Raw genomic sequence first — 17,026 nt, 5'->3', positions numbered from 1 at the left:
AAATTCAGGGTATAATAACCATACATTTACATTTACAGTGCCTTGCATCATACAGTGAAGCATGGTGGTGGTAGCATTACGTTAAAGCGTTACCGCTGACCTCTTGGTTGCTTCTCTGACTACTTCCCTCCTTTACCAAGTCACTGACTTTTTTTTAAATAATATATTTAATGGTGTTCTGTGGGATGGTCAAAGATTGGGGATTTTTTATAATCAAACCCTGATTGATACATTTCCAGAAGTTTGCCCTGCACTTGTTTTGATACTGTACATTTTTTTACAAACAGATTTTACATAGTTCTTTTTTTGTTTATTTTCTTCTGTCGCATCTTTATCTTGTCTTGTATTACTTTTTGCCACTATTTCCTTGGGCTATAGATCGGAGCTAGACAGATAACGCTTACTGATAAAGGTTCAGGGTCATGTATGAAGGGTTCAGGGTCAGTTTTGGGATTTCAACCCATAACCATCCGGTCTCAAAGCACAGAATCTTAACTGATGAGCTAAGAGTGATCCCCAACAGCTGTCTTGCACTAGAGTGATGGTTTAGAGGTCACAGAAACACACACTCCTGTTCGCTCACCTCAGGCCGTACGGACAGCGCTGCATTAAAGGCGTCTACAGCCTTATCAAACTCAGAGCTGAGGTTAAAGAGCACGCCGAGTCCGGTCTGCAGATCAGGGTCCACACAGCCCGGGTTCTGCTGCACGGCTTCCTGATAAAGCTCCAACACCTCCACCAGCTGAGAGCTACACACACAGACACACACATACACACCTACCATCAAAATTCTCATAAAGGAACAGAACTAGTGTGGAATACTCAACTCTGTTAGCCTCTTGCCATTATTTTACACCGTCACCTGTCTTATACATTTATACTCATGTCCTGGGCTACCAGAATGAGCAGGAGGGTCTGTTGGCACTACGCAGATGGTGGTTGTGTCTTTGAGTGAAACAGATGGGTCTGTCATTCAGCTCATATATATCAACTCAAAGACGAGGTTCTGAGTGGACATCTGGTCCTCAAAAGTAATTTCATGACAGCGCTCCATGTGTTTTACTCACACATCCAGTAAATTCAGCCTCTGTTAGTCAGCTAGCTAGCATTAGTAATGAAAATTATTTACATTTATAAATATGACTATCAACTCACGAATACTGTCAGGTTAGCTCATGCTAGCTAATTGGCTGGCAAAATATGACTTCCTTCTTCCAATCTGAAGTCTTCCATATATGGACGCGACCATTGATAGCCTTGAAAACACGCCTACTTAGAACTGCTTACATTGAAGGATTATTAACTGTCCTACAGACACTTATTACTGGCTTTATCCCTCAGTTCATTGTGGGAATGTGCACTACTGTTAGCTTGGTGCTAACATAGCAGGAGAAATAATGAAAGGCTACTTATAAAGGTCACACTCTTTGCATTGCTAGTTTGGCTAGTAAGAGGGAAGTAGTAAAAACTGCAGCTATCATCATTCCATCTTCTCAATGTGTTATAGACACGTTGCTTAGTGTGAAACTGGAGCACACCATCCGAGAGTGGGGATGGGGGAGATGCTGGAGCCCCTGCGTTGGGGCAGTGGTGAGCCGTCCAGAGCGCTGCGCTCCTGTAGGAGGTGTGTGTAGGTGGGGTTGTGTGTGATCCAGCGGTGCAGAGCCTCACACGCCTCCTGCTGCCGTCCCGCATTGGTCAAGCTCACCGCCAGCGCCATGAGAGCACTCAGGTTATTCGGGTGCAGCTCCAGACACCTGTGGACATATGAGAGAGAGAGAGAGAGAGAGATGTTCTGCATGGAAGGGGGTCAAAAATTTGTGTTTTCTAACATTGTAATCTATCTATCTATCTATCTATCTATCTATCTATGTGGGAGGTTTTGTAGACTTCCATTTATCCACAGACACAGAATCAGCATTTTATTGAAGTATAGAGTGTGGCCTGAAAGAGAGCCTTCTGCGCAGTCTGTGTTGCTTTTATTGCTCATGTTTCACGGCTTAGCGAGGATTTAAGTGAGATAAAGGGAAGCACGTTAAGGCATGTCATGCTGTTTGTCGGATATCTGAAAAGCACATAATCCTCCCTGGAGGAAATTAAAATGGTGAGTGTGTGTCAGGAACACCCCGCCTCTCTGGAGAGATGAGCTGAGAGCCAAGGGCTTAAGGGTCGGGCTTTTTTCCAGTCTTCACTCACCTCTGAAGGCAGACGATGGCGGCCTGCTCGTTCTCGTTCTCCGCCTGCGTGGTGCCCAGCACCTGCCAAGCCTTCAGAGAGAATAAATAAATGAACAGATAGATAGATACAGATAGACAGACAGACAGATAGACAGACAAAGTAATTAATTAAACGATTTTTATTTTTTTTAACGCAACACAACCAAAACTAAATATTGTGTATTATATTGTATATGGTGGAAATGTCTTCATGTATGATATGTGACATGATATTTTTGTCATATCGCCCCACCTTAAGTTCATCCACTGGCGTTGTTTCGTAATTAAATTCACTCTATTCTTCTAACATCTTAATTATTAGCTATTGAAGGAGTATTAATGCAAATAGAGCTCAAATGGAGCTCAGGGGCTACCGAGACAGTAATCATGTGAATAATATATAAGGATGATATAAGACTAACTATTATTGCTTTTTAGATTTACAAGCACCAGAAATTTTAATGGTTTTATTTTATCTTGTGCATCTCAGATCAAAATGACTTTTAAGATCATTTCCATAATATAAATCTGCAATTATGGTTTGGTCATGTCCATTAGAGAAAGTGAGCCAAGCTCATTATGAGTCATGCTGAAGAAATTCCACTTTAAGTAGAAACCTAAAACGAGTCATTTTTGACCCAAATGGAAAAGAGTTGCAGTAATAAAATGTAGAAGCGGGGAAAATATGGTTATGGAATGGGTGGTGAGAAAGATTATGAGCTCAATATTTAATTAAACTACATATTTGAGATTTTGCATTTATACAAGGGAGCTAATGCAGAAAGATCAGAATGATCAAGAGTTTTAGGGCCTCTGCTGTGAAATAACAGATCCAGTGAGTGTACCTCGGAGTCCTGAGGATCCTGTAAGATGGCTGCCTCCAGCAGCTGGACGGCACTGTTCAGGTCGCCCTCTCTGGATTTCTGCAGTCCCTCTTCGAACGCATTAGGCCAGTCTTTATACGGATTATTCATGTGGAAAAAGTAACCCTAAAACCAACACAGAGGAATTAGGCGCCATTCAATCAAGGTTCCAGAACATTCTAAGAAACTAAAGCATATATATACGTCTATGGCACGGCCCTGTTGGTAGAGGGAAGACTTTCCATGTGCAGGAGTTGGTGAAGTGAGTTTACTGTTTGTTACATAAGGAATAAAACACTTGGGGGACGTGCTGTTAAAGGAAATAATCAGCGACATGCTGTGATATTGTGTCGTCAATTATTTACCTAACATATAAAAGCGCATCCGGAAGTGTTTTATTCCTCTTATACCACAGCTATCTGGCAACATTTTACAATTATTTATTTATGATTATTAAGTATGACATTGTATTTCATCTCCTTTTATAGCTACATTTATTGATTTACATTTACATTAAATCAAGCTAGTTCCTTATGTTAGAGCAGCTCTAGACAATCGTTCCCTCACCAGCCTCTCGTTTTTTTCTCTCTCACGTGAAGGTAATAAGACAAAAAAAATGCAGCCTGTCATGTTACAGAGAAGCCACGAAGAATCCTGTCCTGTCCTGAAGACGTCAGAAAACTGTGTCCTTACAGAAAACTGTGTCCTTACAGAAAACGTCACCATATCAACGATTACGCATATTTTTAATCTGTTTCTAATGCTTTTAATCCCCTTGAATGAGCTGTTGCTATAGTATTACTCAGAGTGCATTAATATAAACCTCTGAATTAATTTTCTTGCAGCCAGAAATACAGTCAGAGCTGCTGTTATAGAAACTACTTCTGACCAATCAGAATAGAGAGCTCAACAGCACTGTGGTACAATGTTTAAAAGTTCTGACCTCGGTTTTTAGGTAATGGTTTTAATATTTGGTAGGTAAGATTAGCTTTGTGATTGAAAACTGTTGACTTTGTTCATCAGGTAGGCTGTGTTCATCATAGCTTGTGACGTCTGCAACGTTAGCATTAGCCTCCTGGAAATAAACACAGTGCCAAAGGGAATACATCTGATAACGTTTCTGTATGATAACACAACAGAACTAAACAGACGCACGCTGTATCATGTTGTAAATATTAAGCCTGGAACATTGATTTGTATCAGTGAATCTTTACACCTGTGGTAAACCAGAGTTAGTGATTGATACTCCACGCTCATATCTGAAGAGCAGGGCTGTTTTTACTCTTTTAATAGAGGCACCGTGGCAGAGGACTGATAATTGGATCACGCTGGGCTCTTTAATATTGCAGGGAAACTGGAATCATGCTCAGAGAGAGCATGTGGTGAAGAGAAGGGCACGAACCTCATAGAACTGAGGAAAGGGTGTTCAATTTGTAAATGTCTTCTAATTTCCTAAGATATCCGAATCCTTGATTAAGTTTATTCCTTAATTTATCCTCAATTACATTTATTTTTCAGTTATTCCAGTTCATTTATTATTCCCATTTTTTCATTAATTAAATTAATTACTTATAGCCTTATGATTGTATTTCATTTCTGCTGGTATGATTTGGTGAATACCTAACATAAACTGGCATTATCCTTTATTACAAATATAAAACTATTTCTACATGCACTGTATGCATAGAACACTGGATAGTGAAATTAAATTCAATGAATTGCAAAAAAAAAGTATTAAAAAATATTTTAGAGCCTTCTGCTGCCTGAGAAGCTAAATGCAAATAAAACATAAAACAGCAACCTGTGTGTTAAAACTGTGTAGAATCTTAGTTTACAAATATAAATATTTATTTTATGCCTTTATTTGATTTTGTAAGTGATGTTTTGTAGCATTGTAATTTTGTAATTTCATCAAACTGACTTCTCTTCCAAGGGTTGAACTGCACCTGAATATTATAAAACTGAATTTGAAACCTTGTGCACAAATTCAAGCCATGGAATGAAATTTATATTTGATCTAATTCAACTACAAAACTTCACTTAGAAATGCAAATAAAGGCATCAAAATTCAGATTGTAGTGGCACATTTCTCACTCCATCCAATGAAATATTACACATCAAACTTTGAATAAAAATATTATTGAAATTATGTTTATTACAGGTCTATTACAGGTCTACTTTAAACACTAAAAAAATGACAAATTGCCCCTTTAAGGAAAGAAAAACTTTTTTAGGATCTTGGCAGAATTTCAGTCTAATCAAAACACAAGCGCATCTTCATGAAAAAGATACAAGCGCTGCAATTTCGAAAAAATGATAACCACAGCCAAACAGCTGTCTTAGTTTAAGCTTGTGATTGCTTTGTGTTCAGCATTTTCTGCCATCTGGTCTCACACACACACACACACACACACACACACACACACACACTGATGAGAGAGAATTTTAGATGAGAGGAAGCATTAGCTGACATCTGCAGTCTATAACCTTTGAAGTGATAATGGAGCTTTGTATCAGTTGTGTTTCATTCTGTTTACACAAAATGCATTGAGCACATGTGCACATGAGAGACTCGTTTTCTTTTTTTTTTCTTTTTTCGTTTTTTTTTTTTTTACTGGGTAATGGCGACTATCCTGCTTCCCAGCCGGACATACAGTACATGTCTATAAACATCATGTTATGTGACAAGATCTATCCTGTTGGCCTACAGCTCCCTCTGATGGAATTACAGTGCATGCTACAGCTGCTGATTGGCTGATCGTACCGTCTCATTGGGCGAAAGCTTGGCTGGAGTCTGGCCTTTACTCTCCAAGTCTTCCAGCCAGTTTCGTCGAGCGAGCTCCTCCAACTCGGCCTGCATCTTATCCCAGAACTCAGTGTCTGACTGGAGAGTCAAAGAAAGAAAAGAAGCATCAAAAAACTACTTTCTACTATATATAGTTCTGAAAACTACAGACTTTCCTGAACTTTAATATGTTTCTCTTGTTTCACAGCCAGAAGTGAATTCTGGCTCATTTATTATTTCTCAAATTTTCCACTTCCATCCAGTTCATTTTTTATTTCTCAAATTTCTCAAAACCCACAAAAAACATGTAATCTGATTTACTAACATCATCTACAGAACAATGAGTCTTACACATAAGCATGAATGTGTGCTGGCCTGGGAAAAACCCTTCACATTGTGAAATTTAGATTTTTTTCTACTATATGTCACTCTGGAAACTACAGACTTTCCTGAATTGAAATCTGTTACTTTTTTTTAGAATTTAAAATCTGAAAAGTAAAAAGGAAGAAAACTACATTTAAAGCTTTCTTTCCACTGAAAGACATTAACACATTTATTGTCTAAAAGCAACTACAACTTACTGATTTAATTTACATTAAAAGTTTATATGTAATAAACAGAAGAAAAAATTATAAATATGACTATGAAATCTGTCTATCTTTATATCCACCTTTATTTATAGTCTACAGCCACAGAGACGCCTGACGGCTTTTCCCAGATCACCACGCACAAACAAATGTGTGCGTCTTGTCCATTTTGTATGTTTTCCTTAATTTAGTGTATATTCAATCTGAGGCCACACACTACTGTAATTGATATAGTGTCATAGTGTGTGAAAAAGCTTGCCATTCGAGAGAGACAAATCTTGTTACGCAAGACTATCACTTGTGATAAATTTGTCCCTGTGTGCTTGTGTGTCTGGTCCATTGATGCTGTCGTTTCCATTAACAAAACACCAGGCCTCATATACACAGCATTTCATTAGTGTTAATGCAGAAACATTAGATATGTGTGCTTTAATTATCAGTGGCTGCATTGTGTTTAGGCTGCAAAGTCAAAAGGTCAGAGATCATTTCACGTTACACAGCTGACGGGATCCAATATCACATTTATGGCTGGACTGCAAAACTAATACTCAGATTTCATACTGTGTGTGTGTGTGTGTGTGTGTGTATAATGGCTCAGTCCAGATTCATTATAGTTCATAACCTGAGCTATTTACAGTCATTTACTGACTATAGATAGCCTGCGAGTTCTGAGAGAGAGGATTATCATTACCAATGACCCTGCATGCTAAGTGTGTGTGTGTGTGTGTGTGTGTGTGTGTGTGTGTGTGTAAGTGTGTATGCGCACACGCACATATTTACCCCTTTGTGAGGGCCAAAAAGGACCAAATGTCATTACAATGAAAGGACAGTGTCAACAATGAAATCCTGAGACAGCTTCCCCTTTTTTTTTGTTAAAAAAAAAAAAAAGCCCTTGAATAATTCTCTACACACCTTCCCCAAAGAGATTATTAGACCGCACCAGCTCGTTCGAAATGCTGCCGTGAAGAATGTCAAGCCCTTTTTATAAAAAAGGATCACGGACAGAAGAAGACTGATCATCCATGCGGCAAAGGATGTCAAGGTGTGACAGAGAAATGAGCACAGCACCTCGAAACTCTGGTTCCTTACACTGGCTTCCAGAATTAATCTCAAAGTGTTCGTGACGCTCGTTTCAAAAGCAAAAAGGCCTTCATCAGGTCTTCAGAAGGCCCTGATTTTACTAAAGGGATGTGAAACCTGGTAAACTGTCTGGAGTTTGCGTGCATTTTCTCACCGGTTTCCGTGTGTGTTTTGTCTGGGATCTCCAGCTCCCTCCCACCTCAAAACAAAAATAACAAGAAATCGTTCTTCCTCATTTTCATGAAGGATGCCAATAATTCTGATGTTCGCTGTAAGCCTAAATTCAGCACCATTGTTAAGGATTTTATGGGCTGCATCTCTGCGCATCTCTTCATGTGGCTCAAACAAAAAAACATCAGCTTCCCACTTTTGCATCATGCTGAGTGCAAAAGGATGAGGGTAAGATGAGCTAAAATAAGAGATGGAGAATAAGAAAACTAACGTGGACACGAATCTGTCAACCATCACAGCATCTGCCTGAAGGTCAGGCAACTTTATTTTCTTTATTGTCCACTCATTAATTTTCCTCCAACATCCAAAGTGTGTTAACCAACTTCTCTGTCTGGGTGTTCTTACAGCCAAACATGTGTGTGTGTGTGCGCGTGTGTGTGTGTGTGTGTGTGTCTATGTGTGTGTCTATGTGTGTGTGGCTTTCTGTCCTCTCACTACACACTCTACTATCTGTATTTGCTTTAATTCCTCTTTTCTAACCCAAGAACAGAGTCGGCTTCTGCTCTATTAAGCGAAAGTAATGTTCGGTCCTCAGTCATCTGTCATCACTTTATCAGACTCGTACAGCGACTATCCTCCCTAAATCTCCCCTTAAATGCCACTTCTGTAATCTTTGACTGGTCACTTTAATTCAGCGGTTTTATTTCAAAGCTCTACAATATAAATAACATCAGCTTGCATTTGAATGTAATGTAAAGAGTCACACTGGAGAACTTGCTCTTCCAACTTGTATAACCAGCAGCTGTGACGGTAATGTCTGCTCAAAAAGTCGCTAAATTTGTCGCTAGGCTCTTTGTTAAAATCGCTAAAGGGGTGCAAACAGTCATTAAATCTAGCAACAAAGTGTCTAAGTAGACAGCTGCGATGATTCATGTTGAAAAAACTGGAGTAGCTGAACAGATGTTTTTTTTTTCAACCGTTTGTTGGCTAATTTCGAATCCTTGGTTTGACCCATGAAATTATTTCCTTGGACTGCACCCGGACCGGTTGATGATCCCTGGCGTAACCCATGTAAACTGCAAAAACCTCCAAGCAGCATGCACAATCAGCTAATGCACAGTTTAGACACTTTCTATGTTTAAGTGTCAAAAGAATGACACAAACATGTCAACATGGACATCATAAGCCAATTTCACATGTACTGTGTCCTAAAAAAGAAGAACCCTCACAAAATAATCAAGTACAGAATTGTTCCCAATAATACAACTTGAGGGCCATATTTCAATTCTGTATGTTAACATGTTTTCTTTTGAAACATAGTTAGCATGGGAGGGGTCAGATTTAAAGCCAAATCTAATCAAACCCGACAGTAGCTTAGCTAGCAAGCTAAATACGGAGGACCACCAAGACTTAAAGACAGCCTGGGCACATCTGTTTTTGGGGTGTGGCCAAACAGATTTCAGCTGAGATCATCTGCAAGAATTTTAACATCTTAGAGAGTATTTAATTGGTGATAAAACACTGAATTAAAATGAGAGCATAACCCTGGAGATATGTAAAAAAATAAATAAATAAAGGGTGAAACCTCTGCACCAAACAGACCAACTAGTCCAAGGCCAGCTTTAAATGAATGCTTTTTAAACACCATCCATGATGAGAAATCTTATTAAATTACATTAACATACTCAGAATTTTGTCACAGAATTAAACTCAGAGAATAAAGCGGAGTGTTGCGTCTTTCGGAGGTTCACCGTTGTCTTCACACACCATTAGCATTTTGAACAAATGACACGCGGGACTTTATCAAAGATAAATCAGCGACTCTGTTTTCCGCCCTACAGAGTACAGATGATTGGTTTTCTGTCTTTGCTCCATTCTTGATGAAAAGGCCTCACGCTGCGGCAATGGCACAACCATCTTCCATCAGAGTCATTCATCTATAGTCGAGTGCACTCAGGCTGCCGTCATGGATATTTAACCTTCACTTCCTGTTCTGTTCAACACCCAGCACAGGATTTCCAATAAATCCTAATCCTCTCAGTGGTGATCAATAAAAACAAAACCTGCACCATGTTCGGGAATACTCCTGGTGCCAGGCCTGTGTGTGTGTGTGTGTGTGTGTGTAAATAGACGGAAATAAAAATATGATATGGGGGGAAATGTAGCAGCCATTAACATCACCTTATTAATAGGGAGTCGTTTTAATTAATTTCACATTGTTCCTGTCAAGAACAGAATCTAATATATATAAGGCTAATATAGTTAACAAGCATTGGAAATCTGTCATTCAAAAACTTTTTCGTAATTAACTTTCACAAAGCACATAAACAAATCTGCATCTGATTCATGAAACTGTTGTACAGCGCCGAAACAAGCAATGATTTGAGCGCAATTGATATTTTCCTATTGTTTTGTGACACCAAGGTTTATCCAACTAAGAAAGTTGGCTAAACTTTCTTATTATTTAATCCATTTAGTCAAAACTTTCTTATTGACTTAATCAGTGGTTGTAGTTTAACTTTAACTGGTGAAAACAATGTTCCACAAATTTAATACCTGCCCATCGTCATGCTAATTTGTTCCTGAAGTGACTTTTACATTTCGTAAATCACACTGCGTGTGCAAAATAAATTGACTTGCATGAACTCCGCCCTCGAAAACATGTGATTTTGCTCATGTGTAAGACGCACTCCTCTGTTGATCCTGTTAATTTTGGCTTTATTTTTATCAAATTTGCACATTTTACACACATGAATCTTTAGTGAATCAAGATTCAAAAGTTCCTAACCACATTTGGGGTAAACAGAAAATCCTGAAAAAGCTGATGTACATCTCAATTTATTTAAAATTTTCCTTTAGCCTCATAAGGTTTTACTTTAAGGATTGTTCCACTTTTAGTAGTAAATTTAATTTTGATAATAATAATAATAATAATAATAATAATAATAATAAGACTTTTCTTCTCAGGTCTACTACTATATGAGACTCAGCATGCAGCATAGCTGGGAATTAAACCCAAAACCCCAAACAGTATATAGGAGCTAAGTATTATATTTTCAGCGTATTGTTCTATCAAATCCAACATGATGTAAAGATTTGAATGAATCAGCTGGGAAAAAAATAGCCACAGGGTATGAAAGCTGAGTCGGAGGAACCGTGCACAGGATATCGACTGTACCTTTGTGCTTCTGTTAAATATAGCTACTAAGTCAAGTCTAACATCTCCGCTCCTCTACATATAGCTCTGGCTCGCTTAAAGACAGCTGTAATACAAAACTGCAGTGCAGTAAGCAGCAAGCATAATGCTGATCAGGAAGAGGAGCAGGGACATTGTGCAGAAACGCTACAGCTAAAAATTAAAAATACAGCAATTATGAAGTGTCACTTCCTAAAGCGCACATCTAAAGAAATGTGTACTGAGTTTCAGCGCAGTATACCAATATACAGTGAGTGGCCAGTTTATCAGAGACACATACTAGATACGTGACTTTGTAGTCACCTATCTAACCTGTATGACACTCTGGACAAAGCGTAAAAATATATAGATAGATAGATAGATAGATAGATAGATAAAGCTAATATTAACCTTGGAGAGTGCTTGTACAGGTATTAAACATATGCATGTCTGACAGCATAGAAGAGAATATCCACTGTTATTTCCAGTAGAAAGTACGAAATACCCATAATGCACTTGTAGGAAATTGTGAGATATTACATGGTCATGTTGTTCAGCCCTAATCTGTGTGGGTGTGTAATGTTTCCTTTCATTATCGAGTTTATGAGGGAAATGTGGCTGGACTCCATGAAGAAAGGTAATGTTTTGAATCTGAACTTTGCATGCGCGCGCGCGCCCGCGCGTGTGTGTGTGTGTGTACACACTGCCTCTCACCTCCACAGCAGCTTTGGCTCGCACAAACTCCTCCTCCAGAGAGTGCTGCCTGCCGAACAGAGAGCTTCCCAGTCTCAGCTTGGGCCGCTGTGCACACAGATGGTCCCACACACACACACACACACACACACACACACACACACACACGCAAGGTCAGTCAGTAGTCTCAACCTGTAACACTATCTGTGTCCTCAGGTACCTTTTGATGAATCTGCGATATAAAAGTTTAAGGACAAGTCAGGAGTTTGTAGCTTGTATATTCTTAAGGGAATTTTTTTGCACACTTTTGCTGACATAGAAAACTTAAACTTATGTATTTTTTGTCATATTCTTACTTCTAAACTTGCAGACAAACTTTTAAAATAGATAGAGATAGACAGAGAGAGAAAGAGAGACAGAGACAGAAATATTTCAACATATTTCAAATATTTAATATTTAAATCCATTATCATAAACGTTTCTGACTGCGTCACTTTGCTCTGTTCACAAAGAATAATTAGCAGTTCAATAGGTGGAAGCTTGTCCATATAAAGTGGCTCCATTAAGAGTCATTCGAGTGTGTCAGGAGGTCTTTCAAACGGCCGTTATAAAGTACATTGCACTGGAGACCATTCGGAAGTATGCATTTATTATGAAAGGGGAAAAAAAATTAGAATATGCGCATTAATATAAACCTGTCATTTATGTTACAGCTGGAACTACTGCCAGTTCTAGAAAATGAATCAACACCTTCTGATTCGAGAATTTCACAGCGCAGTGGTGTAAGTAATGGATAACTGCCAGTCAGTTGTGAAGAGTGTTTCGAAGGCTTTGCAGTGGTCTACAGAGGAACCTGTACCTGTGATGTAGGCCCGGGGTCAGACTCCATGCTCATGCTCATCTCCAGCGTGTGTTTGTTGGAGAGGTTGCTTTTGAAGTCAGCAGACCTGCAATGAGAAAGAAAAAAAATGTTCATTATCAAATAGTGTGATTAAATATGTTCCTTTAATTGGTATGGCTGAAAATTGTACAGCACAGCGCTACAGATTCTCCCTGATTGCTGCCATTAAGTGTCATTTCATTCACTCTTTCTAAATTGGATATCTCTGTTAAAACTAACAGGAAAAAAAAGCTGAGCAGCTCTGCTTCAGGTGGGGTTTCTGGGCCAGAAAGTCTGAAATCAAGAAACTACCCCTTGGCAAATTTTCAAATCACAGTTAGGATATTTAAATTAAATAAGATATTTTTGAATTGTCTGATTATTATGGGTGAAAAGATACTTTAAAACATTACAAAGTGCACCTTGGAGAGACGACAACGTTTAACAGAAGTGTACATGTGTTACCATTCACACCAGGAATTCTCCAACAGCTAAAAAAAATTTGTCTTAGTTTTACATAATGTATAGTTAAATAATAAGAATCAGCGGTGTAAAAATGTGTTTTTTTCGATGACTAATAAATCACTCGCACTCTATTAGAATGACGTGAAGTCGTACCAGAGCAGCTCGCTGGAGGAGTGATGTGAGGTGCACCTCTTCCTCTCATACCTCCACTTCCTCCCTCCGTCCCAGGCGCTGTCTGGGTGAAGGCTCACTTCGTCCCATCTGTCCCGGGGTGAGCTGCTCACTACACAGAGGGGTACAGAGAGAAAAAGCAGGGTGTTAAATTCTGCCTAATTTTAGTGTATGGATATCTGCAATTTTGGTGTTTATCATTGAATAGTAACAACTTACACAGGGACTTGTATGATAGATGGATTTCAAAAATGTTTGTATTTGTTGATATGGTGAAGAGACATTTATTTAACTTTCATGGAAGGAGTCTCCAGTGCAAGTGCTTTCTAACGGTCAGAGGAAAAGCTGTAAATTAAAGTTTTCCAGCACAGGAAAATCTTCAGGATAGAGAACCTACGTGTGTTTTTTTTGTCTTATTAAGACAGAGAAGAAAGAGCAGCTAGCGAGTGAAAAACTGTTTATAGCTGTTATAACGCAAGTGAGAACAGGAACTTGTTTTACAGACGTTCCACAATATTAAATGTAACTATAAATATATATGTAACTATGTAATTATTTAATTTTCATAAATAAATGTCAATCTCAAACTGATGTGGTCTAAGAGGAATAAAACACTTTTGGATCACCTTAGGGGGGTTGAGGGATGAACAGACGGAGAGTACACACCACCCTGTCGTTGATTATTTTCCTGTAACTGCACACCCTGAAATGTCTTATTCCATATGTAATATCAATTCCCACCGCATTAAACCTTGCGTCTACTGTCATTCATGAGTCTTAACGGAGTTGTGCTAGATGTTATTGGAAAGGTATTATCTCTGTCGTGTCTCACAAACTTCATATCTAGTCATCCTGCATGAAAGTAAAAACTCTCCTCTCCTGAGACATTTTAAGTCCTGAAGCACACCATCAAAATATTGCCAGATGCGTCTTTTCTTTTCCATGTTTCCTCAGCTCCTGGAATCACAGCGTAAATACGAGCTGCAACGAAAATTATAAAGCAGCACAATGCTTAGCTTAAGGCTGTCCACTTGATAAGAGGATGAGAATAGAGCTTTAGGCTTGACACTGCATGAAAATGGCTTAGCAACACAATTTTTCAGCTTGGGTTAAGGAAGTGGAAAGGGTTTCTGAGTGCAACATTCAGTGTAGTAGAATAAAAAAACAACCGAATAGCATTCAGTTTACTGTAACTTAAAGCTATCTTTTGAAAAAGTATGTTAACTACGCTTGTTTAGTAAACCGATGTGGAATTTATAGAGAAATATTCTTAAACTAGAATAAACACATTAAACTTGATCCAGTGTGAGAAAACTGAAAGAACACTCAACACCACTTTTCTTCACCATTATATCAGGTTTACTTCGACACATAACCACTGAGTTAAGTGTAAAAAACATCATCTCTAAAAGGCAGTCAATTGTACGGAAAATACGTTATCAGGAAAGGACAAAAACTAATTACAGGGAAAGCACGGATTAAAATAAGCTCCTAAAGGACCTCTTTAAAAGATTCAAAGAAGCGTAAAAGCCTGCAGTAATAATATTCAATTCAGCAAATGTGGTACTTTATGCAGATTAGAGGAAACACCTTGAATAAATGAATGACAGGTTATTACATCACTGCTTCTGTGGGAGGAATACCGCTTTAATAAATATAACTACTCAAACTGATGGCAATGAAACTGCAGCTGTGTTGAGAATTTTAAGGTGAATATGTTGTGAAATATTAAAAATGTCTGATATCAAACCTGAGTGTTTTATTAAACAGCCAGAAAAGATTTAATAAAAACAAAAGCCAACACCTGATCAGACCAATCACAGAGTGGTCAGAATGGGTGCGATTTAATTCCTAATAATCTAATAAGCATGTTTGATTGACAGCTCTCTGTAAGATGTGCTACAATTTTATGCAAATTTAGCCACACCCACTTTGAATAAAAAATCAGTAAAATATGTAGGAATGAGAAAGGATATTGGATATATAGGATATATATTGGATATAAGGATATATAATAACCTAATATATTAACAATATTAACATACGTAAAAAGCAGATTTACAGTGGTGTGCAAAGGTATTCAACCCCCTTAAACCGTTTCACTTTTTTTTTTTTTTTTTTTTGGAAAATATTTAGAAAATGACTAAAGGCGCTGTTTGTAATGTATAAACTGTCGTATCATTCAGAGGAACCTTAGAAAAACTTTTAATTTCAATTTTGTCATGTAATGATTCTGGGTAGTTTGTTGACTTCAGGCTTCTTTTTATATTTTTCTGGCCCTGAAATGAGCTCCTCCCTCAGGCATAAATAAATTTTATTCAGCCTTGCTATATGTTTTCTTCTAAAAGAAACCTTCACTCCTGTGTACATTCCAGAAAAAAAAAGTTCTTTAATGTTTTCATTGCAATTTCATTTCACTTCACAGACAGCAGAGGGAGCAAAATAATTACACACTGTTCCTTTAACTTGCATGTTTGAAAAAGTTGTAAAGGTCAGCTCCAATAAAATATTCCAATATTACTGGACCTAACCTGAGTCTAACGAGGTTCTCTCGGGGTTCAGGTGTCCAGGCGAGAGCTGCTCGGTCTCCACCTGGATCAGCTCCGTCTCATCCGTATTCTTCCTGCGGAGGCTGTTCTTGGAAGAGGCGCGAGGGCTGCGGCGCTCCCAACTCCACCTCCTCTCACACGGCTCGCTCAGGTCCACCAGGTCCAGCGCTGTCGAGATGACTGCGAGAACGAAATGTCGCTCTTACCCCAAATATAATCAGTCAGCTCACAAGTAATAGAAGCTTTTAGCCTCCAGTTTAACACTGTGCAAACTGCATATCTGATTCCTCACACACACTCTTGTTGCCTTAAAAGGCTTTTTTGGAGTTGCTCAGTGACTACAACAAAGTTGCTGATGTGGTTTCTGACACTGTATTACACTGTGTATCTATAAAAATAGACAAAAGGATGTCACAGAGCTAAAAACAGTTGCAGCTCCATTGTGAAGCTGAACATTTTATTTCTCAGCACATAGTTTGGTGTCACTCCACACCAACATCACACTCCAGGTAGGAGGCATGGTCTAAAGTCTGAAGGTGGAAACGTTCTTTAGAAGTGATTTGGATGGCAACATTTTTGCTATTTTATAAAATGGTATATGTACAAATAGTGTTAATGAGCAATCTGCAGAGTAGTAAACTGTAAACTTCCATAAAGTGTCAGCTACATTAACCTTGCATAGGGCTGTAACTAAATAAATAAATACATAGTTTATTACTGGCTCAAAGACAAAAAATTATTTTCAAAGCAGCAAAAAAATAATTTGCTATTTATTACAGAGACTTTATATTATGACTAAAATAACCTTTTAATTTTGTAATTACAATTCTTACTCTTATTTTGAATAAAACATTTTGCACCTTGAAACTTTTCTCACCCTTAAAATGTCATTGTATGAGACAACAGAAAGGCAAGAGAAGTAATTAAACATTTTCTGTAACATGAACAGCCTTCAGATGCAAAAAAAAAAAAAAAAAAACATCTTGCTGTGAGCTCGGTGTAATCTGACACATCAGTTATTTCTGAGGATTTTGGAAAAACTGGCAAGAGCAGAGTAACTAAGTGAATAGGATGAGTTGACAAAAAGAGAAAGGAGAAACAGATGAGGGATAGAGAGAGGGAGAACAGATGAGCGAGGAGGAACCTGCTGTGTTAGAGGTGACCGGTCGAGTGGCTCCATCACTCTTGCTCTCGCTCTGGAAGTCGTCGATGGAGGGGCTCAGCAACGGTCGGCTCTCTTGGTGCTCGCTACCCAGCTGTAACACACACACACACACACACACACACAAACACACACACACACGCACACACACACACGCACACATGCACACACTGAGCTGATGCTGTCATACTGCTGTTATACATCATATCCTCAATCACAGTCATTAATA

At 38.5% G+C, this 17,026-nt stretch overlaps 1 protein-coding gene across 2 annotated transcripts in view; it reads right to left on the bottom strand.

Moving 5' to 3' along the window:
* Nucleotides 1-17,026, bottom strand: part of pex5lb (peroxisomal biogenesis factor 5-like b) — a 38,603-nt gene that overhangs the window by 4,115 nt on the left and 17,462 nt on the right. For both annotated transcript variants that reach the window (XM_026946262.3, XM_026946264.3), the window contains 10 exons: nucleotides 16,780-16,891; nucleotides 15,618-15,815; nucleotides 13,069-13,198; nucleotides 12,430-12,517; nucleotides 11,592-11,678; nucleotides 5,844-5,963; nucleotides 3,062-3,205; nucleotides 2,197-2,267; nucleotides 1,539-1,757; nucleotides 584-749 (listed from right to left, as the gene is read on the bottom strand). In XM_026946262.3, coding sequence (XP_026802063.1) covers nucleotides 584-749; nucleotides 1,539-1,757; nucleotides 2,197-2,267; nucleotides 3,062-3,205; nucleotides 5,844-5,963; nucleotides 11,592-11,678; nucleotides 12,430-12,517; nucleotides 13,069-13,198; nucleotides 15,618-15,815; nucleotides 16,780-16,891 — 1,335 coding nt within the window. The remainder of the gene's footprint in view (nucleotides 1-583; nucleotides 750-1,538; nucleotides 1,758-2,196; nucleotides 2,268-3,061; nucleotides 3,206-5,843; nucleotides 5,964-11,591; nucleotides 11,679-12,429; nucleotides 12,518-13,068; nucleotides 13,199-15,617; nucleotides 15,816-16,779; nucleotides 16,892-17,026) is intronic.

Source organism: Pangasianodon hypophthalmus, chromosome 21, assembly GCF_027358585.1.
Source record: "Pangasianodon hypophthalmus isolate fPanHyp1 chromosome 21, fPanHyp1.pri, whole genome shotgun sequence".
Classification (NCBI taxonomy): domain Eukaryota; kingdom Metazoa; phylum Chordata; class Actinopteri; order Siluriformes; family Pangasiidae; genus Pangasianodon; species Pangasianodon hypophthalmus.
This window is presented reverse-complemented; position numbering and strand designations above follow the sequence as displayed.